This window comes from Ahaetulla prasina, chromosome 1 (genome assembly GCF_028640845.1).
Source record: "Ahaetulla prasina isolate Xishuangbanna chromosome 1, ASM2864084v1, whole genome shotgun sequence".
NCBI classification, from domain to species: Eukaryota; Metazoa; Chordata; class Lepidosauria; order Squamata; family Colubridae; genus Ahaetulla; species Ahaetulla prasina.
In genome coordinates this window covers 140,256,294-140,282,704 of record NC_080539.1, presented here as the reverse complement: position 1 = coordinate 140,282,704, position 26,411 = coordinate 140,256,294, and the positions used below count along the sequence as shown (strand labels likewise).

Here is a 26,411-nt window from a genome sequence, read left to right as displayed (position 1 = left end):
CATATATTAAAAGACAGGTTAAAACAGCTTATCTACATCTCGATTATCATCTGGTTCAAAAAAAGGTCATATTACATTTTTTTTTTAGCAACCCTAAATAAAAACTCAACCTTAGTGTGGGGACAAGGGCGTAAGAGATGCAGCTTCATGCTTCATTTTTTTTGTTTGTTTTTCCTGTTTTGCTTTAAAATTACACACAACAGTGAGGAGGAACAACCAAGACAACATCATCTTGCTGAAAGGTTTAGTCAACAACTGCCAACAGTCTTTTAAAGTCCATGTCCTAAAAATAATACTAAAGCCAGTTTCACTCCATTCTGGAAACATAACAGGTATACAGGTAATCATAAGCAGTAATTCCTAGGATAGAAAAAAAATGGGCTATTACTTGTCTTGTTGCCATTTACGTGGAGACCACGGGTTCTTAATTGTCTTTAAGTTGAGGTCACAGATGTGGAGAATATCTTTCAATATCTACCATAGGGGTGTTCCCTGTAACTCCCTCTGGTTAACCTGGGAGTTGGAGCTTTTAGGCTGGGACGACTTATGGTCCATTCTTCTTGAGCTAAAACAGACAAAATAAAGAAGAAGTTGCTTTATTTTAGTAAGACATGGATATGAGGCTCTGATCAAGCTATCCAGCTAATAATGCATTGAGTATTTAGAATACGAAGCCAGCAGTGCTGTCTAAGATCCAACTGCTAACGAAAGAAAGCTCTCGATCAAGACCAAAAACTCTCTTTCTTCCAATTTCCAGCACATGTAAACAAGCAATGTTTTAGCAAAACTATCAAAAAAACACAAAAAGCTCTTTGATTTTTTGCCTGTTGCAAACGTATTTCATGCCTGAGTTTCTAATATGGTCTGAATAACTGGATCAGGAATTGAGTCAGAAGGGGGGAACTGAAAGATGATGATTATGTGTTTTCTCATTTAACTTAAAAAGCACAGTGAAAATGATGGGAAACTTAGATGTTATTAAAGTGGTCTTTCTAATACAAGTAGATAATTCTGTGTACACACAAAAGTATTAATACACAGAGAGAGGGAGGGAGGGAGGGAGAGAGGGAGGGAGGGAGAGAGAGAGAGAGAGAGAGAGAGAGAGAGAGAGAGAGAGAGAGAACGCGCGCTATAGGTTACCACAATCACAATAGACTGGTTCTCTGCATTAGCTCTTAGTGATGTTACTATTATTGTTGTGATTTTATTAGCACCCACTTTTCTCTATCTTATCAGATACAGGTAATCAACAATTTACAACCATTTGTTTAGGGACTGTTTGACGTTACAACGGCACTGAAAAAGGTGATTCATGACTGTTTGTTACATTTGTACCCATTGCAGCATCCCATTGGTCACATGATCAAAATTTGGATGGTTGGCAAATGGCACGTATTTACAATGGTAGCAGTGTCATGTGATCACTTTTGTGACTTTCTGACAAGCAAAGTCAATGGGGAAGCCAGATTCATTTAACAACCATGTGACTAACTTTTGGACTCAATTGTGGTTGTAAATTGAGGACTATCTGTATGAATACTGTAGCTGAATTATTTCCAGGCAGTATTGGCTCAATAAATATGCCTCTTCTACACTTGCATAACATTGTTAAATCACTGTGAAGAGCAACATAAGAGCAAAATAATAACTAATTTCATCCTAGAAATACATTAAATACATTAATAGGGGGCAGTACAGACCTAATTTATGGCTCTGCATAAAAAAGATAGTGTTTAGATAAACTATATCCAATTAAACATAATAATCTGAAATATTAATTTATTTTGAAAGTAATTTCTCAACAGAGAATAACCATGTTCTGTGATATTGCTTGCAAAATATTAGCATAACTTTTCATTCTTAAATAGTTTTATTAAAAAGAACTGGAGCATAGACATCTAATTTTCTATTTTAAAAACAGCTACTTAAAAATACTATCATCATTATTATTATTTAAATTTACTATGGCTTCTCATTCCAAAAAATTCTTGGTGGCTTACAACATCCACATATACAATTAAAACAATTTAAAATAAAGTGTTTTAGAAACTGCACAGGAAAACAAAGCTTCTTATATTAATGGACCATTTGTTTGTTGAGAAAAAAATCTGCAATCCATCATCTCTGTCAGATTCTTTGGCCTATATATATACTGACGCTATTCCTTGCCTAGTTATGACTGAATGTAATAGGATGTGCTTCTGATTAGACATACTTAGTACTATGCTTGAATGACTATTGCTATTTATAGAATTTACAGTGTAATTTTATATACCGAAGTAACTCGTGTGAATAAAGCAAGATTTTCTGGCAGGTAAATGCAAGGGACTGCAGCCTTAATTACCTTTATGCCAGTTCTGTTGATTAAAAAACTTTAAGAATATGACCTGGTAGGCTTAGCTGAGTTTTTCTAGAGGCCAATTTTTAGCTACTGAAAGGATTTGTGATTGTTTTTCACCCCTTTCTTCCATCCCATTTCTAAGCTTTGCAGTTGAAGCTAGAATTCCAAGTATCTTGAAATATACTTCAAATATACATTGTTGTCTAATTGATATCTTGACCCCACTTGCTTCCTAGTTTGTTCACAAAGGTACACAACTTAGATCACTGCTTTGATTTGTATGAGAAGGAAGCTAGGTGGGCAATGGTGCATCATTTACCGTTTTAGCTTCCTAATCAAAATCTGTCCTACTTATATCAGGGTGTTTATTTATTTATTAGATTTTTATCCTGCCTTTATTATTTTTATAAATCACTCAAGGTGGCAAACATTCCTAATACTTTTTCCTCCTTCTATTTCTCCCCCCAACAACACAACACCCCTTGAGAGATGAGTTGGGTCAAGAAAGAGTGAGTCGCCCAAAGTCACCCAGCTGGCTTTCATGCTACAACTCAGTCTCCTAGTTTTTAGGCCAGCATCATAACCACTAGACCAAACACCCTCAATTTTTACAACCAGAATTTGGTATTGCAACAAAAGGAGTTACACTTCTGAAAAGGTAGAGGATGGCCATATTTGCTATCTTTCCAATAGCTAAACTGCATCATTCACAGCAGCATCCAAGACTTCCACAGAAGGGATGACTTTGCAACGCATGTATGGAAGGGTAGAACTGATGTTGTGACATCATGGTGACTCTTTTATCATCATGGTTAGCTATGGATGCCTCTGACCAGGGGTAAAATCTAACAGGTTCTTACAGGTTCTGGAGAACTGGTCGCAGAAATTTTGAGCAGTTTGGAGAACCGGCAAATACCACTTCTGGCTGGCTCCAGAGTGGGGTGGGAATGGGGATTTTGCAGCATCCTTCCCCTGGAGTGTGGTGGGAATGGGGATTTTGCAGTATCCTTCCCCTGCCATGCCCACCAAGCCTCACCCACCAAGCCACGCCCACATAAGTGGTTGTAAAAATTTTTTGGATTTCACCACTGCCTCTGACCAACCCTGTTTTTACTTTTTAGCACTTCTTGGACAGACCATGGGACTTGCAAGGAAGTAAAAGCAGCTGCAAAGAACCCTACATTGTTGTGAGGTGGACTATAATTTTGCTGTAAAAGGACAAAAATCAAGAATCTGGAAGCTTTATCCATTCTCAAAACGAAGAGAAACTAAATGCATCAGTCAATTTATGTCTGGATAGTTTATTAAAAATCCAGACACAAATCTGCCAGGATAGAGTTCTGCCTTGCAAAGAGAACCCTAAATTGGATTGGATTTAATCTCTCCGCATATCCTTATTTCCTTTCACAGAAAGTTTCTTTTCTTCCGGCGATTGTTCTTTCAAAGGAGATCACAACTTTCTTTGTCACAGAAAAGATATGACAGGAAGACGTTTGGGGGAGTAGGAGTTGCTTCTTTTGAAGAACTTCCTATGCAGAACTTGAAATGTGTGCGGCATGTTGAAGTGTTATTGTGAATAAATTATTTTTTTTCTAGCATTGCTTGGGATCTGTTTGACCTGAACATACATTCCTCCCCCTTCTTCTGATTCCAAATGCTGAAGATTAGACTTGTCATATGCCCAGAGTTACAGACAGGATGTGAAAGATGACAAGTTCAGTTGTAGGAGGATGAAAGCATAATGTGCTCTATTCCTCAATGTTGGGGTAATTTTGGAGAGAAAGGAAAAGGCACAGGCTTTAAGAGCTGCATAACAGACAGAAATTGAATCTATGCGCTTCTCCCCCTTCGTGCAATTATTTTTCTTACCACATTTCTTTATAGAAGTTAAAAAAAGTGAAGAAAATGGCAACCAATTTAATAAGGGATTGGACCAATTCCTCTACAGGAAGGATTTTAACATAGGAACAATATCGATTAAGAGAAAGACAGCAGGACCAGATTGTTCAGGATCCTAGTGTGAAACTGTCAAAGATTCAGGACAGATGAATAAGAGAATAACACAGTTGGAAGGGACCCTGGAGGTCTTCTAGTCCAACCCCCCTGCTCAAGCAGGAGACTCTAAACAATTCTGGACAAACAGTTGTTCACTCTCTTCTTAAGAACCTCCAGTGATGGAGCACCCACAACTCCTGACCATGGATTAATTCCACTGATTAATTTTTCTGTCAGGAAAGTTCTCCTTAGTTCCAGGTTGGGTCTCTCCTTGATAAGTGTCTATCCATTGCCTTCCATTGAGGACCTGTATACTGCACAAATCAAGAAGAGGGCCGTGAAAATATTTACAGACCCCTCGCATCCTGGACATAAACTGTTTCAACTCCTACCCTCAAAACGACACAATAGAGCACTGCACACCAGAACAACTAGACACATGAACAGTTTTTTCCCGAAGGCCATCACTCTGCTAAACAAATAATTCCATCAACACTGTCAAACTATTTACTGCACTACTATTAACCTTCTCATAGTTCCCATCACCAATCTCTTTCCACTTATGACTGTATGACTATAACTTGTTGCTGGCAATCCTTATGATTTATATTGATATATTGACCATCAATTGTGTTTTAAGTGTTGTACCTTGATGAACCTATCTTTTCTTTTATGTACACTGAGAGCATATGCACCAAGACAAATTACTTGTGTGTCCAATCACACTTGGCCAATAAAAATTCTATTCTATTCTATTCTATCCATTGCTTCTTGTTCTGCCTTCAGGTGCTTTGGAGAATAGATGAAAGGAACTACAGGTTGACCTCACTTAGTGAATACTTGTTCAGCAACTGTTCAAAGTTACAATGGTCCTGAATGAGGAGATTTGCTACTGGTCCTCAAAGTCGAGGCTGCTGCCGTGTGTGCCTGTAGTCATATGATCACAATTTCGGCACTTGGTAACTGGCACACCATTACAAGGGTCACTGCATCCCACAATCACAGGATTTCCAATTGTGACCATCACTGCCACTTTCCAATAAATAACATCAGTGGGGAAGCCAATAGGAAGTCACAACTCAAGGTGATATAACATCACACTTAATGACTGTGTTTGTGATTTGCTTAATGACTACAATCAGAAATACCAGAACGGCCTCTGCTAGGTCTGTGCAGTCACATCAGGGGTGAAATGCTCCCAGTTCGGACCAGATCGCCCAATTCGTAGCAATGGCGGTGGGAGAATTGGTAGCAAAAATCCCTGCCCCCCCACATGACCAGCTGAGCTGCGCGATCATCAGAGGTGTTTTTTTTATTTTTAAAAGCATTTTTTCTTCGGCCGAAAAAATGCTTTTAAAAGTAAAAAAAAAGCCTCTGATGATCATGCGGCTCAGCTGGGATCGTCAGAGGCTTTTAAAAGCATTTTTTCTACAACTTCTTCGGCCGAAGAGGTTGTAGAAAAAATGCTTTTAAAAGTAAAAAAAAAAGTTGGCCATGCCCACCCAGTCACATTATCCCCCCCACCAAGCCACGACCACAGAACCAGTAGTAACAAATTTTACATTTCACCACTGAGTCACATGATATTTCATTTTATAACCACATTGTATAGTGACAGAGTTTCTGCTCCCAATTCTAATTGTTAACTGAAGACAACCTTTCCTACAAAATGCAGAGCTAAAACAACACAATTTGCTATGACAAGATGAAACGACAATCACCAATTTGGACAGGGTTAGCAGAGGGTAAGAAAACATGTGGAGTTGAAGGGCAGCAAAATGGTTTTTATATGTTGTAACAGCCATGATAGCAGGAGTGAAATCTACTTACCTTCCCTATCGGTTCGGAAGTGCGCGGACCCTCTGAGCATGTGCAAAACCTTGTACGCATGCGCAGAGGGTAAAAAACAGGTTACTTCTTGGTTAAAACCAGGAAGTAATGACAACAAGGTGGGTGGGCAGGGCCTCGCGCTGCCGTCACTACCGGTTCTCCGAACCACCCTCCGCCATTGCTACCGGTTCAGCCAAACCAGTTCGAACCGGTAGGAATTCACCCCTGCATGATAGGTATATGTCAGTGTTGGCGAACCTATGCCACGCGTGCTGGAAGCGGCATGCAAAACCGTCCCGAGACAAATGCGTGCCCTTGATGGCTCCTCATCACATTCCTGTGGTCAAATGCATGCCGGTCATCTGGTCATCGGTCACACGCGGTACCAGTGGACCACACATGTGCGAGGTGGCATGCATGCCAGAGGTTCGTCATCACGCATGTGCGAGGCAGCACGCATGCCGGAGGTTCGCCAACACGCATGCGCGATGGGCCGCTGTACTTCTGGGGTCGCCAGCACCGCGCGTGCGATGGCCAGCTGACCGGCGAGCGTTTCACCACAGGAGCGCAATGGGAGTGGGTGAGGCCGCACTATTGTCTCAGGACGGTTTTACATGCCACTTCTGGCACGTGGGTGGCACACAAGAACGCAAAAGGTTTACCAACGTTGGTATATGTCATTTCTACTTTCAGAGGAAGTATGAGCTAATTGTGGTTTCTAACACTTATTCTGAAATATTGTTTGTGGCTTCTCAGTGCTAGACTATGTAAGCCTTTGGACTGATCCAGCCTAGTTTTTACCTGTCTCACCTGCTGTTCAGTTTAAATATTAAATGTTCTTTGAGGGATGATTCAGCTCTCTGAGCACATTGCCTTTTTGTACTGTTTCTTTACAAGCATATTATAATGCTGCCATATTTATAATTCATGCTCCTTTTTTCTGCAACAATCTGCCATTTCCTTTAAACTTCCTTCCCTCCTTTCCTCTGATAATGAGACTGCCTCAAATTCTACTTGGCTTTACCCCTGTTCAATCATTTTTGTCCTATCAGGCATCTTTTTTGATATAAAGAAAAATGTCATTTGGATACTTTTATCCCAATTTTCTAACTAATGGAGCAGGAATGGGAAATCCTGCAGAGATGCTGCTGAACCATAATTCCCAGCAGCCCCCCAGCATAGTCATTGCTGAAGCAGGTTGGGATAAGCTCCTGTTTGCATTACTGCTGAAAAAAATCGAGTCACCATTCAAGAGAATTTTAGAAGAAAAAAGTTGCTCTGTCTGTGCTGGTAAACTACATAATAGCTTTCCAGCATAACGTTTTAGGCTAGTATAATTCTATCTACAAAACTTCATCCTGGTCAATCTCAATCAGAAGTCCTTGAACAAGTGCATTGTGATACTATCCTCTATAACCTAGCTACCTTCTCCCAATTAACTAATAGGATGTAACTGACCATAAATCCAGAGGTGGGCGTCACATACTGTAACAACTGGTTTGCCCAGAATCAAAAATATTAGTGTGCGCGCGGCACAGAAAAAACCAGCAATTATATAGGATGTCATAGCACCAGGGCAGGTGGGCAGGCCCAGCCCCAGTCACACTGAACCGGCAGCAGCCCACCACTGCATAAATCCAAAAATGAGATTTTTGGATACAGAAAGAACACTTTTGGTTGGAACTACTTGAGTTAAGTTAAACTGCTTTACCCCATGTTGTACAGTTGGTATATTTTTAACTACTATTGGGTTTAACTCAGTGGTGGGTTTCAAATTTTTTTACTACTGGTTCTGTGGGTGTGGCTTGGTGGGCGTGGCATGGCTTGGTGGGCATGGCGGGGAAAGATACTGTAAAATCTCCATTCTCACCCCACTCCAGGATAAGGACTGTAAAATCTCCATTCCCACCCCAATCCAGGGGAAGCTTACTGCAAAATCCCCCAAATCCCCATTTCCTCCTGATCAGCTGGGACTTGGGAGGCAGAGAACAGATGGGGGAGGGGCCAGTCGGAATTTTTACTACCGGTTCTCCAAACTACTCAAAATTTCTGCTACCAGTTCTCCAGAACTGATCAGAACCTGCTGAAACCCACCTCTGGTTTAACTACATGTATTTGCAAATGATCAAAATCTTGCTACTCTTGTAGTAGTCTAGCCCTATACAGTCCACATTAGGCAAAAATTATTCTGAACATTGTGATTTTATCACATTTGGAAGGTTGTAGGTTCCTCATTCCTGTCAGAATTGCTGCCCATTTTCCTTTAAGCAACAATATTTATCTGTCCTATATGGCATATAACATTTTAGGCTAGTAGAATTCTATCTGCAAAACTTCATCTTGGTCAATCTCAATCAGAAGTCCTTGAACAAAGGGGTGGGGGGGGATGCCATCATACTATGGCTTGAGGTATGCAAGATATTCATGATTAACTATCAGGCTAGTACCCAAGTCAGAAGAAATTCAGTAAAGATGATCTTGTCCAAAAGTGCAGCTTCCTATTGGTGCCTTAAAGCCATTTTTTTCCTCCCCAGAAAAAGATGCCAGAGTTATGGGTGAATGAAAGAGAGGATGGGTTGCCAGCTAGAAGAAGTAGCGGTATGACATGGGAAGATGTTGCTCTGGAGTGGGGATGCTTGGCAGCTGCCATGCAACAAGGCTAGAGGTTGTATGGAAGGGTCCTCTCTGTCTTGAATTGGAAGATTGGTGCAAAAAATTTGGAAGAGAAGGTGCAAAAGGAAAAAGAAAAAACAAACAAACCCAAACCTTATCATGTCTATAAGTTTAATAAAAAGTTAATAAAAAATAATGGGAATTGTTTGAAAAGCATTAAATTCATGAGCAGAAGCCTTTTATTAATGTGGATATTTCCAGCATTTTGTGTTTTTAGTGAATCAATACAGCCATCCACTGTTAAGAGTCCCCTCTCTTAAGGAGGTATATCTGATGGGACCCAGAAGAAGGACTTTCTCTGTGGTAGCTCCCTCCCTTTGGAACATCTTCCCTGTGGAGATTAGACTGGCTTCCACTTTGACATGTCCTTGGTTTTGTCAATGGGCCTGGAGCCCATCAAGTGGCTATTTGATTGCTTGATGTCACCAAGGTGAGTGGGAGGTTATTCTTTTTATTCTTTGTATATTGTATTTTTTTAATACAATAGAGCCATGTAGAGTCACTGAAAGTGAGTGGGCGGCCATATAAATTCATGAAATAAAATAATAAAACGAGGAGTAGGAAGTCAATTGCCATCATTGTTGGCTGCTAGCCTCCTTGGTTTGTTTGACAGGTATCAATTCTGACTTCAGCCATGTTACCTAAAATTTACACTGGCTCTTCTCTATCATCTTTGCTAATGCTCTGGGGAAACTTCCTACATGTATTAGAAACATTGCCTTATTATGCATATGTACGGCACATATTGAAAGACCATATAGACGTCATGCAATAATATAATAATAGACATATATCTGTTCCAGGTCCATAAACTGGTAGCCAGATGGAAATGCCACATGTTGCTTTTTAAATTAGACAGTCTTTTATAAAAAGGACTTTAATATTTTAAGATAGTAATTAGGAGGAGCAGAGACACCAAATATGGGCTGCTTGACAAGCTGAAGTCTACAGATCGTGACTGGCTCTGATTGCCAAAATAATGTATTTTTCTCGTGTTCTGTTTCACTTCCACAGAGTGTGGTCCTTGGTGTGAAGCCGAGGCTATTCCGTATGCTCTTCCTAACTCAAAAACCTGGAGTCTGGGATAGGGTATCTTTTCAGTGGTCGTATTGCCTGCCCAAATGACTTTGCCCCTGTAACCCCCATGCTATAGCATGTCCTGTTGTCATTTCTACCTGAACCTGAGTGAACTATTGATCCAGCCCCTCATAAAGGAATTCTTGGGGAGAGACGATCAATAGTATGTTATAGAAGAGAACATCTGTAGCTCAGGATTGAACTGTGCAGTTCTTGATGCTCTTTCAGTTTGGTAGAATTTTTGCAGACATTTTATTACCAAACTAGGTAACATTATCTGTGCTAGAAGGGAGTGGGGTTACTATATAGCAGTGTTTTCGCCTATGTCAGTGCTTCCTATCTTTAGCTGATCATAAAAACTCTATCACTTACTATGTTGCCAAATTCTGCCTCACTGCTACAAGACTGAGGCAACAAACATTGTCCAACACAATTACATTTCTCCAATACGTTTAAAATTCTTTCCTTTCTTTCTCCCTTCCTTTCCTCCTCTTTAACTTATAGAACTTACTTTAATTGTCATTTTAATGGACTGTGTGTATTTCACCTATATGTAGATAAGTTGGTCAAAGATTGTAATAAAGATTTAGCTACTGGTCCTTCCAAATTGCTTTGCACAAGGATAAGAGCCATTTTGATGAAAAGGCAGAGGGAGGTTATATACCACTTGCATTGTGCTTTAAGGATATTTGCAGAGGTAACATGAGGAATGGATGAATTTTCTTGCATATTTTGAGAACTATGGGTTTAGTCATAGCCATATGATTGGGATATTAAATGTGGCAAAAAAAGGATTCTGGTCGTTTTGGTCTTATTCCATGTAGCTAAATTTTCTTGGATATTGTGAAAATGATGGCTATTCAATATAGAGCACATGCTTTATATCACTTCTCATTGGTATTGAGAGCAATTAAACATCAATTTGTCACTTTCATAAAGACTTGGAAGATCAAAAGCAAAACTGACATACACAGTGGCTAAATTCACGACACATGTTTAATGGGGTAAGCGTGTTACACAAATACTGTCACTCTATTAACAGTGAAGCAGAAGAGGATAGTTTTTAATTCCATTCATTTGTTAAACTGCTTTCATCTGATCGGTTGTGTTGTATGAAGACCATAAACCAAAACAAAGACAATTAAAAAGCTGCATTTATTTAAGCAGTCTTCCCAAAAGAAGCAATGGAAGGGAAAAGCTACTGGAAAAGCAAGAAAGTTCTTGCAGAATTCAGGTCCAGCAAATAGTAAAACTTTCCTAGAGTTCTCCTGACCTAAGAGCTCATTGAATCCAAGGCATTTCCTGGAGGACATGTGTATAAACAACTGTACCTTCTTAAATGATGGTTTCAGATCTAGCAAGAGTGATGCATGCTGGCAGAGCCACTAGTAATTTGACAGTCTGGTGGCTTACACCTCCTCCCCCTTCCCTCCCCCTCCTCCTCATCTTCCCTTCCTCAACTGGTAAATACTGTTTCCAGGACTGGAAGAAATAAAGCCTATCATCTAAAATCTTCCAAGTTCTATTAACTCTGGACAATGGTAGGCTCCTATCTTTAGAAGTAGATGATTCTCGGAAGAAATTTTTCATGCTCTTACAATCTAAAATTCTTTGTTAAAGAGGATTTACTGAAGTATTTCATAAATTAGAGCAGGGGTAGTCAACCTTTTTATACCTACTGCCCACTTTTGTATCTCTGTTAGTAGTAAAATTTTCTAACCGCCCACTGGTTCCACAGTAATGCGCCATGTATCATCGACTGCGCATGCCTCTCAGGCATCGTGGTTTGGGTTTGGGGGGAGCGCCGGCTACCAGCTCTGCTTGTCTGTTACAGCTGGGTGGTGTGGGGAGAGATGCGTGAGCTATTCTGGGGCAAGGCTCTTTTGTTTGCGATCGCACTATAGTGCCATTTAGTTTCACTTACGTAACGTGAACTAAACTTATGCACGGGTGATACAAATAGTATATTTTCAAAAATTTAAATTGTCATGGGGAATTTTATGAAAACCTAATGAAAATGTTTTTAAATAATGCTATGAATTTTTTTTAAAAAAGTCAATTAAATTAAAAAAAAGGAAAGTGCTTCAGTATAGGACAGAACCCCTACCACCCACCATGAAAGCTGGAACGCCCACTAGTGGGCGGTAGGGACCAGGTTGACTACCACTGAATTAGAGTAATATTTTTGAAAAATAGACCTTGATCTTTACGAAAGCAAGAGAACCCTCCCCCTCCCCCCCCGAAGAGAAAAATGCTGATTAAGAGAAACTGAAGAAAGAATGAGAGAAAGGATGAAAAGATGGGCAGTTCCATGGGACATTTTTAAAAGTTGAGACTAATGCTGTCTTTTTCACTAAAAGCTGCATGCAATTACTACTTGCAAATTTAGGAATAGTGAACATTCTTGGTATATCAGTCCTTGAGGACCTAGCAGAAAATATATCTAATAGTGTATGTTAGGCAGCTGACTTAAATTTATTGATTTGAATCCCCCCTCCTTTTTTTTTTGCTTAAATAATCATCATTATTGAGTGGCTTAAGGAATGATACCTGGTGGACAAGAAATATTGGCCTATTGTGAAGGTTGAGAAGCAACTATCTAAAAGAAAAGCTAGGTTACCAGACTGAATCTATGTTTTGTTTTGTTTTGTTTTTTAATAAGCAGAGGTCAGCCTTCTAGATTTACCAGACTTGGATACCGAAGTGATGAATGCTAAAACTACTTTTATTACAGGGTTACAGTTCAAGAATCTTGCGAGACTGAATGTGCTTCCCTCCGCCTGCCTTTATCCTAACCAGAATTAGCAACACTCAGGTTTGAGATGTTCTTTCACAAAACAGTTTTGCTTTGACTCAGATTTCTCTTATCAGATTTCTCTTGTCTTGTCTGAGGCTCTTTCTTCTGTTCCTCAAGGTTATTCTCACAGCCCAGGACAGATATATGGGATATCACAAGCAAAAGATGATATAGCTCTTTTGAAGATTCCTTTCATATTTAGATACAGATAAAAAAGAGCCTAACAAAAATAAGTATTTAGGACATGTGTATTTCCTGCTAGCTTTGCAAGTGATAATGATATTTACTGTAAAGCTAATTGTAGACATGGAACAGGTTCAAATTCTGAATGCTGTAAAACTATAAAGAAATACAGAAAAGGGAACAACATATCTTAGACATTATTGAACAAGGTACCTCAAATGTGTATCATGTGAAATTACTGATTGATCAAGGGGTTCAGTATATTTCTGGGGCTTGAGCAAGGGACAAAGCTATATTGCTATTTCTCAGTTATTATTGATCCTACTAATGCAAAAATATCTGAGGTATCACACAAAACAGCTTTGGGGGAAAGGGATTAGCCACAGGCCATTTATTTATTTAATAAATTGATATGGCTAACCAACTCATATACATGATTCTGGTGGCTAATAATTTTTTAAGAAGAAAAGATTAAAACAAAACCAAAAATTAAAAACATAAATAACATAAACTGGCAGCTGAAAACAATCACAACATCCTACTATTAACATATTCAAGGAATGGGCTCATCTGCACTACCGGGGCCAAGGCTTGATGGCAGAGACAAGTTTTCAAGGCTTTATGAAGGTCCAGCAATGTCAGGGCAAGTCTGGTTTTTTTGGACAGGGAGAGAGATTCGAAAGAGCCCTCTCCAGGACAGAAAAGGCCCTCTTCCTAGGTCCTGCCAGATGCAAAATTAAGAACATTGCAAAAGCAAAATTAAAACACCTTTATTCATGGATGTTGGGACTGCAAACCTGACCAGCCACAGATTGCACACCACCCAGTGTTGCCCCCAGTTCGGACTGGTTTTTGCGAACCGGTAGTAAAACTGGGGGGAGGCTCCGCCCACTGACCCCGACATCATCAGGAAGCGCACACGATCCTACTGCGAACCAGTAGTAAAGGTAAATAGAACCCATCCCTGACACCACCACCTCTATTTAGTTACTGAAACAGACCATTGTTGTATACAAGGGAAAGGAAATCAAGGACAGGAGAATAAACTGAACCAAATTAGATAGAGGGCATCACAAGAAATGGATAAATGGAAAGTGGCAAGAGTTCATGAAAGAAAACACAATGCCCAGTGGACTCAGGAGTTCAACTATAGTTCACTGTCATTGTCTTGTGGCTTTACAGATTCATTTGATATTACATGTGGAAGAAATGCCATTTTTCGTTTGCCGGTGTCACTGCTAACGTTGATCTATCAGGAAATCACAATTTTAAGTCAAGTGTGAAAGAAATAAAACTTTACGTAGGACACATATGCGCTCAATACTCCAACAAACATAATTATTTTTGAAACTGTCAACCTACAGGAATATCTGAGCATCATTTGCCTTGTTCTGTTTATTTTTACAGGTGGTTTAGTCACCTGCTTTCCTGGACTCACTTGCAATATTTTAAGAAGATTCTTTGTTCCAATAGAACAAAACCAAAAACCCCTGGCTCTTTAACAAAAATTCCATGGACAACGTATTATTACATAGTGATGTAAGTGTTAGCTAAAATTAAAGTAATTTACTGCTTCTAAAGCTTAGGAAATATTTTGAGGTCAAATATTATCTACCGTATATACTCGAATATAAGCCGATCCGAGTATAAGCCGAGGTCCCCAATTTTACCCCAAAAAACTGGGGTAAACTGGGGACTCGAGTATAAGCCGAGGGTGGGAAATGAGGCAGCTACCGGTCGGGGAAACCCTCCCTCCCTCAGCCGAGGAGGCTGGCGGCTCCCCCGCCCCGCCCTCTCACTGCACCGGCAGGGCTTCCCCGCGCTAATGCAAAAGCCCGCCAAGTTTGCACCATCCGGTATAATGTGAAAAAAAGAAGAAGAAAAAAACCTCGAGTATAAGCCGTATATACTCGAGTATAAGCCGAGGGGACGTTTTTCAGCACAAAAAACGTGCTGAAAAACTCGGCTTATACTCGAGTATATACGGTACATAAAAATGCATTTTCACTGGCAATACATTTTTTAAAAAAATTTGAATTTATATCCCGCCCTTCTCCGAAGACTCAGGGCGGCTTACATTGTGTTAAGCAATGGATCTTTTCCCCAAACTCAGAAAGACACAAACTATTCAAAGTTAAGAACTTTAAAGTTGCAATAATCCTATCATAATTGGGAAAGCAGGAGTAACCATACATCTCCTCTGCTGAGATTGGAGAAAAATCTCAAAGTTCAGAGAAGATGAATTCACTTCAGAAAACTACTCCTAAGGGTGGTAGAAACCTTGATAATTTCTACTTCTATGAAAGCAGAGCTTTGCTGCGGGAGGGAAGGAAAAAATGACAATGTTGGAATTGCTTTAGACCAGGGCTGTCAAACTCGCGACCTGTGGGCCAGATGCATCACGTGCTGGCCACGGCCACGCCCGGTTTAGCGAAGGGGAAAAAGTCATGATATGTAACATGATGATGCCATAACGACGTGAGTTTGACACCCTTACTTTAGACTATCTTGAATTGATGGTTCAAGGGAAGAATTAAGCACACGCTTAAATCAATTGAATTTAAAATATTTAACTTCAGCTGGATTGAACCTCTCTCTGACTCTTATCAATTCTAAAGAGTGAATAGTTTTGTAGCATTAGGAAACCAGTGGGCCAATTTCTCTGAAATGTACAGCTAAAGCAAGATCTTGCTCAAATGGAAAGTAGTCCATATTTACATGGTAACCAGTGCAACAATAGAAAATAATAGTTGTAACCTCCTAGCCCATGAAATCTTGCTTCTTATGGAGAAAACAGGAATATGAGATAGCCAGGTACGTATAAAGTTGCTGTTACATCAGTAACATCACTAAATCTGATGCTTGTCACCATGCAATAGATTTGCACATTAATCGGCATTTTCACCATCGCTTTTGAAAACTGCCCCTGCCCCTGTGATTAACGTCATTGCAAACCTCTGATCAAAATGGATTGGTTTGGTTTTGTGACCTCAATTCCACAAGTTACATTTTACTTCAGAATGACATAAATCAGCTTAGCCTGCCCTCTGGGAGATCAGGAAGACAGAACGTACAAGTAATTTTGGGTTGTCACCGAATGATTGCTTTTCTGATTTCACACATTTACCAAAAATAGATCAAGCCTTACCGTAGCTGTCATAGGCATCTTCACTTGTTCCATGACCATAGTCATAATATTCAGGCAGACTGCAATAGATTTAGACAGCGAGTAAAAAGTTATTGCAAAGGGAAAATGGTTCAATTGAAACAAAACAATAACTAAACTTGTTGTTTTTTTCTCACCCTCCTTTTATAAAAGCTACGATGGTGAATTGTTATCTGGGAGAAAACTGAATTAAAAAAAAAATAAGTGAACACAAAACACAGTCTATTCCATTGGCCCTCTTTGTCTCTTAAATAAAAACAAATCTTATAGCAATGGTGCTTTCAAGAGAAACATGTGAAGTACTCTTCACATGTTTTGTATCTTCGCCAGTTTTCCAGGACATTATTTATGTAATCAGGTTTTTGTTTTTGGCCTTCTTAGTTAACCTGAACTAAAAATGTCAGTTACAGATTTGAATGACTCAGTTACAAAATCTAGAGGTGTGCATCTTTCTGGTGTAAAATGTGACCTTGAGGATCTTGGGACATTTGCATGCTACAAGTGATTTTTCAGATGCCGTGGGAAAAAGTCACATTAGATTCCAAGCTGTAAAGGACTGGAAGGATTTAAAATTCATTGCCATCACCATCCTTTCTAATAAATTTTCCCCAATAAAAACTGTAGAAGAAATCTGAGCACCACGACATGGCAAATATGTTAGCAGCACGAAGGACAATTTGGGGATACAAATCTTACAATTTAATAATGTTGGAAAGGTTGTAAGCATCGCTAAAGGGAATCAAAAATAGCAGGGAAAAACAGTTTTCACAGTAGGATCCCTTATCTCTAGTAAGAATAATATGCTCTGTCATTCTTCCTTTCTACTGGTATTCATGAGTTTCTGAGGCCTGCCTTTTACACAAACTCATGTTAGTAACACAAACTATAATAAGCAAAGTTTAATGTTCATTACATGAAATTGTGTTTTGTTTTTTGAAACAAACGCCCAATCAATCTGGCTTTATTTGTACGTGAATCTTCCTGAATCACTGTTATTTATTGAGTAATTACAATCAAAATAAAGTGCTACAATTGTAATTGTATGGTATTCAGAGCCTTATTGCTATTCTTTGCTTTGATTGGGAAAACTGGCATTGTTGTCCGTACATATATACTGCAAATATTTTGTGTTCTGAAAAAGCAACAGTCTGACTAATACCTCAGCAAGCTAGCACAACTCAATAACTCGTAACATGTAACATCTCATATCTACTCATAGGAATTTCTTTATAGAAACACCAAGAAATCATAATTACTTTGTATGTAGTTGATAATAGGTTAACTCAAGTTATGCATGTTGAACTACTTACATGCTACAATAAATGGCTTAAAAGGGTGACTCTGTTTTAGATTAGATTTAGAATTATTTAGAAACTAGTGGTCCACATCATTAACCTGATTAAAAATCCATGGCTCCAACATAGATTCAAATCCCAACATGGATTTAAACTACCTTCAATTTATATTAAGGCATGTGAAAAAAATGCTAGCAATATCAGAGCCAGTTTGGTGTAGCAGTGAAGGTGCTGGCCTGGAAATTGTTGTCAACCAGGTGACAATGAGTTCTAGGCCTTCCTTAGACAATGAAACCAGTTGTGTGACTTTGGGTCAGCTGTTCTCTCTCAGCACAATCTACCTCACAAGGTGGTTGTTGTGGAGAAAATAGGAGGCAGGAGAATTAGGTATGGTTGAGATGACCAGGTGTTGAAAAAGACAGGATAAAAAAAATCTAATAATAATAACATGCAAAAGGAATTGATAGGACAACTCCATTCTTTTAAATGCCTTCCAGTCAATGTTGTCTCCTGGTGAGTGTCTGGACTAGTCCCTCCAGTTTTCTTGGCAAGGTTCTTCAGAAGTAGCTTGCCATTGCCTCCTTCCTGGGGCTACAAGACAGTGACTGGTCTAAGGTCAAACAGTTGTCTTTGTATCTAATGCAAAATAGACTTCACAGTCTCCTAGTTTCTGGATCTTAATCATGATACCTTAGTGATATCTGTTATCTAGTCTCCTAGTTTCTGGATCTTAATCATGATACCTTAGTGATATCTGTTATTTTCTTTCTAGTTGCATTAATTATTTCATAATTTCAAGATACACATGGATTATTTGATTTCAGAAAAACACCAACTTCCATATTTTTCTAATTGTCATATGGGAAACTGTGACTTGGAATGTAAGAATAGTACATTATAAGAGCTTGAATTACTCATGAAATGACTGAATGAAAGAAAAAGATATGTTGCCTAATTGTAAAATTAAAGTAGAATACAACAGAATGAATGAAAGTGGCCTGATCTGGTAGAGTCGAGGTCATGAATGTATGTAAAAAATTGAAGGGTATTGTCAGACATGGAACACCAGGACCACATGTGAAGTTCTGATTAAACTCATTTATTATTACTTATGCATAGGAATCTACTCAATCTACTCTAGACACTAGATAAGGGTCAATGGAATTCAAAAGGGGTTGAACATTGTCTGCTTATGGCTATTTAAAGACTCTAGGCCAGTGATGGCTAACCTTTTGGCCATTGCATGCCAGGATGGGGAGGGGGGAAGGTTCGCATGTGTGTGTGCCCACACCCATAATTCTACGTGCCCTGCCCTGCGCATGCACGTGCAACCCCTCTCCCCCCCTGCTTCAGGCACATGATGGCCTGGTAGGTCCGTTTTTCTTTCTCACCTGGCTCCAGATCCTCTCTATGCATTTGGGGAGGGCGAAAAACAGCCTTCCCCACCCCCTTGGAGTCCCAAAACTCCCCCTTGGAGTCCCAAAACGGCCCATTTTTCAACTTTCGGTTGGGCAGGAAGTGACATTTTTTGCTGTCCCCAGCCTCCAGAGCCTCTCTAGGAATCTCTGGAGGCCTGGGACAGCAAAAAATGTCACTTCCTGTCCAACCAGAAGTTGGGAAACGGGCCATTTTGGGCCTCCAGAGGGCCTGGGGAAGGCTGTTTTCACCCTCCCTAGGTGCATAGAGAGGATCTGGGGTCAGGTGAGAAAGAAAAACGGGCCTTCCCCACCCACCACAGGCTCTCCGGAGGCAGGAAACAGCCTTTTCCCTACTTCTGGTGGGCCCAAAAGGCCCGAAAATCAGCTGGCTGGCATGCGCATGCGTGCCGGAGCTGAGCTGGCATGCCCACTGATATGGCTACACATGCCACCTGTGCCACGCATTCGCCATCACGGCTCTAGGCTGATTCCTCTTTTGACTCTGCCCCCAGTTCTGCCACGCCTTCTCCTACAGCAGTGGTTCCCAACCGGTGTGCCGCGGCACTAAGGGGTGCCGTGAGATCTTTTGAGGGTGCCGCCTCAAAGCCTTCCAACTTGGGTAAGTTTTCCTCCCCCCTCCCGCTCCGTTCTCGGTCCCCTCCTTTTCACAAAAGGGTGGCTCCACCTGTTGAAAAGCCTCGAAAGCCCTCCCGGGATTGCTGATTTGCTGATCCGCCGAGCAAACAAAACAACCCAGCCTCTCTCGGAAGCTCTCTCGCTCGCCGCTTTTCCATTCCCGAGGACGCCTTCAGTCGCCGGCCTGTGCTCGTCTACTTTGCTGGGAGGAACTTCGGAGCTTCGGGACCGCTGGGAGGCAGGCAGGAAGGGTAAAGAGGACTCGGTTCCCCGCCACCACCCACCCCGGTGTGTTTCACTAAAGCGATCGCCGCTCCTTTTTCCCCCCTCCTGCTTTTCTTGAAAGAATAAGGCTAGAGTTTGTGTCTGTGATTACTTTCGGAATACCAAGCTGATTTTATCATGCCTTTGCGATCCGCCCGAGTTATAGAATTAAAACAAACCCTTTCACTCGGCTCCCATTCATTCCTGCTGGTGGGGAGTCATTGGTTTGAGCAGCATTCAGCCCACTTGGACTTGAGATCTCTGTTTTGACGCACTCTTGAGATTGAAGGCAGATTGGGGGGGGGTTGCGTTGGGGGGGGGCGGGGGAAAGAAAGGCAAAAGGTTTAAAACTAGCTCATAAAGCGCTTCTCTTATTTTGCTGAAGGGAACTGGGCTCTGCACTTGGTTTGTGACTCACTCTCACTCGGTTTATTTGCTTTGGAACAGGGTAGTTTTGTCTTTGGGGGTTTTGCTCAGCAGTTATCCAAATGACTCTTCCAGGCATGAGATTGTGACACCTGCAGTTTGTATGGGAAGGTATTTCATTGGCTTGTCAGTTAATTAGCCACTATTGTTTCAGCGTGCAGGACTAGCCTAAGATAAAAGGTTGATATGTCTGCTGATTCAACACTGAAAGTCAAATTTGAGAAGAGTGACGAGACACTGGCAGCTTTTTGGCATGCAACATTGGGGGAATACCCTAATTTGGGTCAGAAAGCTATTTCTCTACTTTTGCCCTTCTCCACATCGTATCTGTGCGAGCAGGCATTTTCTGCCATGGCTACAATAAAATCGAAACAAAGAAATAGGCTTCTTTCACTTGAGGACGATATGCGGGTGGCATTGTCAACAATAAGACCTGATATCAAGAGTTTGTGTTCCAAGCATCAATCACAAGTTTCATACTGAGTATACATGCATGGTGCACTGTGGTCTATTTGTGTGTTTGTCTTGTATCATAGTGTACTTGAATACATTGTGCAACTACAGTAAAACTTGTCACAATTACATATTTGTATCATAATACTATTTTTTTTATTAAGGCAGAATCAGTGTAAACAGTATTCTCATATCATCTAGGATATAAGGTGTTGTTGCATGCAAACTCTCGAAATGAAACAAATAAATAAATAATAATAAAAAAGCTACGGAGATTTTAAATATCTATTTCCTTATAAGGGTGCCGGGAACTTTTGAAAGGCTTTCCAAGGGTGCCTCAAACAAGAAAAGGTTGGGAACCACTGTCCTACAGGTATGAGTTTAATTAGAAACGAGAGAAATATATTCCAGAAAGTATAAATTTCAGGATTGTTAAGAGTGTGTGGTAAAATAGCTATTCATAGCTGGTGATCGTTACATGTTAAGCTCCAGTGAACAGTATTAATGAAAGAATTGAAGATGAGTTTTTGAGAAAAAAAGGGGGAAACATTTTAAATCAATATGATCTAGGGACAAAAATTATTCTGTTTGGTGATATGAATGAATGGAAAAGGATCAGACAAGAGAGAACAAAAATATGACAGGTCATTTGGAGACACAAGAATAAATAAGATTGGTGAATGTTAAGTCAGTATCTACTTAGAAAAGGTCCTTTTTTAAAAAAAAAAGTAAGAATGGTGACTGTTTAGTGAATATCTACTTAGAAAAAGAGTCTTAAATACATGGTCTAAGCATAGATCTCTTCGTTGATACACATGATTCACTTGAGATTTATGAAAAAAGATTGAGAGATTCAATGAATGACACAGGGGTGATGAGAGGTTGTTAATATGAAATATAACTTTTAGATAATGTCAAGTGTGGGCACTGAGAAAATGGGTATGAAAGAAAAAGGAATAAAAGAAAGAAAGAAGACAGAATGTAGAACAACTGTAAAAAAAAACCATGAGCTTCCCAAGAAATGACAACATTTAGGGGTACAGAAATGACAGGAGCAAAAATGGTTTGTAAGAACAGAACAGCATAGAAAGACAATATGAACGGTGTTGGTATAAGTTAGATTTGGTTAGATTGCCTTTTCTTTTTCCTTCTTTTTCAAAGTTCCCCCTTAGTGAAAGGGGGAACTTTTGCTCCAATCCTGGAGCCATTTAAGAGGAGACTGGAGAGCCATTTGTTTAAAATGGTATAGGGTCTCTTACTTGAGCAGAAGGTTAGAGGGCTAGAAGGCTAGCAGAGGGTTAGAAGACTTGAATAGAATAGAATAGAATAGAATAGAATAGAATAGAATAGAATAGAATAGAATAGAATAGCAGAGCTGGAAGGGACCTTAGAGGTCTTCTAGTCCAACCCCCTGCTTAGGCAGGAAACTCTACACTATTTCAGACAAATGGTTATCCAATCTCTTCTTAAAAACTTCCAGTGTTAAAAGACCTCTAAGCAGAGGTGGGTTTCAGCAGGTTCTGACCAGTTCTGGAGAACTGGTAACAGAAATTTTGAGTAGTTCGGAGAACAGGTAGTAAAAATTCTGACTGGCCCCGCCCCCATCTATTCTCTGCCTTCCAAGTCCCAGCTGATCAGGAGGAAATGAGGATTTTGCAGTAACCTTCCCCTGCCACGCCTAGCAAGCCATGCCCACCAAGCCACACCCACAGAACCGGTAGTAAATAAATGTGAAACCCACCACTGCCTCCAAGGTCTTAAAAGACCTCCAAGGTCTCTTCTAAGTCTGTTATTTTTTTTATTCTGCATATCCCATCTTACTCTTTTTCTGAGGCTCACATATATTGCATATCCAAGATGTAAACAGCATAAAGAATATATATGAACATATCATATGTCAAATTTCTATTAAAATATGTCATCTGGAAGAAATGTTTTGCACAATAATTTTGTATGACAGTACTAATAATCTCCTTGGCTAACCTTTATTGAGGAGTCTCATTTTAACAAAAGCTATGGTGGAGTCTCTTGTTAATTTCTGTTTGAAGAGCATGATTAATTCATATTATCACAGCAGTACGTGTATCAATGAATAAATATATGTTTAGCCCATGATTTCTGCTCTGTCAAAGCAATGCAGATGTAAATGATCTTTCACTCATCAATGGATAACCGTAACCAATCCTTTGGAATTATATAGTAGAGCTGTGTAATGTTCTGATTTAATTCCATATAGACACTTCAAATTAAAATTTGTGGACAACTCCTGTATTTGTATCTCCGCACACTACCAAGCACTTTTCTCTGGACATGTGTTCAAAGAATTTTAGAAAGATACCAATATAATCCCTTTATATTAATCAATGATGTGACTGCATCTGGAATATTGTGTGAAGTTTTAGCCACCACACCTACAAAAGGATATACCGTATTTTTCAGACTAGAAGACGCACTCCCCCTCTCAAAAAAGTGGGTGGAAAAGTGGGTCTGTGCGTCTTATAGAGTGAATGTTGCTGAAGCCCTGCCCACCTGCCAGCTCCCACCTTTCAGCCTCTGCCTCCCAGCAATTGGCCTCCTTGCAGCAAACAGCAAGGTCAGCTACAGCAAAGCCTGATTTAGCACCAGCAGCTGATTGGCAGTTGGATCGGCCTCCTGGAATACCTCCGATCAGCTGTTCCAGGCTGTGGGGATCGCCGCTGCCCATCGGTGCCATCGTTGCCCATCGCCATCACCATCTAGCACCGCCTCCATTTTTGGCCTCTGCGCACCCCGTTTTCAGCCTCTGCATGCCCCGTTTTCAGCCCAAATTATATTTATTTGGATACTCAAGCTGGATGTTGATACTATTTTAGTGTTTGGTAGAGTTGGGGCTAAGCTTGCATCACTGTTCTAATGTGTGACACGGAAGCACAGAACAAAAATGTCACCCATCGGCCATTTTTCCTTTCACTGTTTAACAGGAGGCTTCTTCAGCTCTGACAGGATAGTGGGGAATGGAAGGATTTATATTCCTTGCAGACCAGGGAAAGCACCTTTGGGACAACCATGACCTGGATTACTGAGAATTTCTACAGACTTTCATTGGTTAAGTATTTCTCTCTTACTTCTCCATAGCTAATTGTTTTTAGATATAACGAAGATGATAAGTAGGGACAATTGCTCTATTATTACTTTATTATTATTAGAACTAAAGACAAATTTCCTGACAATGAGAATAATTAATCAGTGGAATGACTCGCCTCCAAGAAATTGTGGGTGCTCCATCACTGGAAGTTTTTAAGAAGAGATTTGACAAGGGTATCTTTCGGAAACTTTTCACATTTGTCTGAAATGGTATAGGGTTTCCTGATTGAGCAGGGGGTTGGACTAGAAGACCTCCAAGATCCCTTCCAACTCTGTTATTCTGTTCTGCTACTACTATACGATCATCATCATCACCATCATCATCATGACCACCATCATCACCATCCATGACTTCATTTTACTAGGCGAATGTTTGCTTCACAGAAGGAAGTCTGTTAATTCCTGTGTGTGTGTCTCCTATACAGGTTGCTGGGGAGGTTACATGCAACCACATGTTTATTGGACCCGTGTCCCTCCTGGTTAGTACTGGCTACTCAGGAGGTGACACGAGGCTGGCTCCAGGGAATTATAAATGCTTCTTTGGTGGAAGGGGTTTTCCCCGCCGCCTTGAAAGAGGCGGTGGTGAGACCCCTCCTCAAGAAGCCTTCCCTGGACCCAGCTATTTTGGGGAATTACCGTCCAGTCTCCAACCTTCGCTTTGTGGCGAAGGTTGTAGAGAGTGTGGTTGCATGGCAGCTTCCCCAGTACCTGGATGAAGCCGTCTATCTAGACCCGTTCCAGTCCGGCTTTCGACCCGGATACAGCACGGAGACAGCTTTGGTCGCATTGGTGGATGATCTCTGGCGGGCCAGGGACAGGGGGTACTCCTCTGCCCTGGTCCTATTAGATCTCTCAGCGGCTTTTGATACCATCGACCATGGTATCTTGCTGCACCGGTTGGGGGGATTGGGAGTGGGAGGCACCGTTTATCGGTGGTTCTCCTCCTATCTCTCCGACCGGTCGCAGACGGTGTTGACAGGGGGGCTGTGATCGACTGCGAGGCGTCTCACTTGTGGGGTGCCGCAGGGGTTGATTCTCTCGCCTCTCCTGTTCAACATCTATATGAAGCCATTGGGTGAGGTCATCAGTGGTTTCGGGGTGAGTTACCATCTGTACGCTGACGATACGCAGCTGTACTTTTCCACCCTGGACCACCCCAATGATGCTGTCGAAGTGCTGTCCCGGTGTCTGGAAGCCGTACGGGTCTGGATGGGGAGAAACAGACTCAAACTCAATCCCTCCAAGACGGAGTGGCTGTGGATGCCAGCACCCCGGTACAGCCAGCTGCAGCCACAGCTGGCTGTCGGGGGCGAGTTATTGGCCCCAATGGAAAGGGTGCGCAACTTGGGCGTCCTCCTGGATGGGCAGCTGTCATTTGATGATCATTTGGCGGCCGTCTCCAGGAGGGCTTTTTACTAAGTACGCTTGGTTCGCCAGTTGTGCCCCTTCCTTGACCGGGATGCCTTATGCACGGTCACTCACACTCTTGTCACTTCCCGTTTGGATTATTGCAATGCTCTCTACATGGGGCTGCCCTTGAAGTGCATCCGGAGGCTGCAGCTAGTCCAGAATGCAGCTGCGCGGGTAATAGTGGGAGCAACTCGCTGCTCCCATATAACACCGATCCTGCGCGGCTTGCACTGGCTTCCTGTGGTCTTTCGGGTGCGCTTTAAGATTTTGGTTACCACCTTCAAAGCGCTCCATGGCTTAGGGCCCGGGTACTTACGGGACCGCCTGCTGCTACCTCATGCCTCCCACCGACCCGTACGCTCACACAGAGAGGGTCTTCTCAGGGTGCCGTCCGCCAAACAATGTCGGCTGACGGCCCCCAGGGGTAGGGCCTTCTCTGTGGGAGCTCCTACACTCTGGAACGAACTTCCCCCTGGATTGCGTCAATTGCCTGATCTTCGGACCTTTCGCCGTGAGCTGAAAACACATCTATTTATTCAAGCGGGACTGGCTTAATATTTTTAATATTTTTAAATATTTTTAAATTTTTAAATAATTTTAAATTTTTTAACCGGGGTTTTATTATTTTAGGGTTGTAATTTTAAATTTTAAATTTTTTAATTGGCCATTTTCTAATATGCTCGGTTTTAAATTGTTGTTTTAATTGTATATTTCTTATGTTTTTTATCTTCTGGCTGTACACCGCCCTGAGTCCCTAGGGAGAAGGGCGGTATAAAAATTTAATAAATAAATAAATAAATAAATAAATACTGTCTACCAGCATTTGCTTTCCCTGCCATTTTCCTTTTCTTGAAGGATAGAAGAAGTAGAGTAAAGGTCTCTGCTATTCTATCTCAGATCCACTCATGTAGCAAAATGGATTCAATACGAGACAGACAGGTAGCAAGAGAAACACTGAAGTTTTTTTTAAAAAAAAATAGGGTTTTTTTGACAGGGGAGTCGAATGAATGAAAGTGGGGGTAGTGCCTGAAAACCACAAGACAGACTATACATGAAAACTAAAAGCCAGGGAAAGAGACAGTTAAGAAAGGAGAAATAAAAAAGAAAAGGAAAAGGATTACCTAAGGAAGACTGAAGGGCTGCAGCGTAAATCTAAATTTCCATCTCTCTTGCTCTCACCCAGCCAAATAACTGTCTAAACATTAATTCTAGCAGAAGGATGAAAAACAAACTACAGTCCCTGAAACACACACATATAGGTAGTCCTCAACTTACAGCCACAACTGAGCCCAAAATTTAAGTTGCTAAGTGAGACATTTGTTAA

The 26,411-nt window shown here is 40.9% G+C and overlaps 1 protein-coding gene across 1 annotated transcript in view; it reads right to left on the bottom strand.

Moving 5' to 3' along the window:
- Positions 1-104: 104 nt before the first annotated feature.
- The window catches only part of KHDRBS2 (KH RNA binding domain containing, signal transduction associated 2), a 460,211-nt gene continuing 433,904 nt past the window's right edge, over positions 105-26,411 (bottom strand). Inside the window, exons 8-9 of the mRNA XM_058176635.1 lie at positions 16,045-16,103; positions 105-565 (exon numbers count right to left, since the gene is read on the bottom strand). Coding sequence (XP_058032618.1) covers positions 468-565; positions 16,045-16,103 — 157 coding nt within the window. The 3' untranslated portion in view covers positions 105-467. The remainder of the gene's footprint in view (positions 566-16,044; positions 16,104-26,411) is intronic.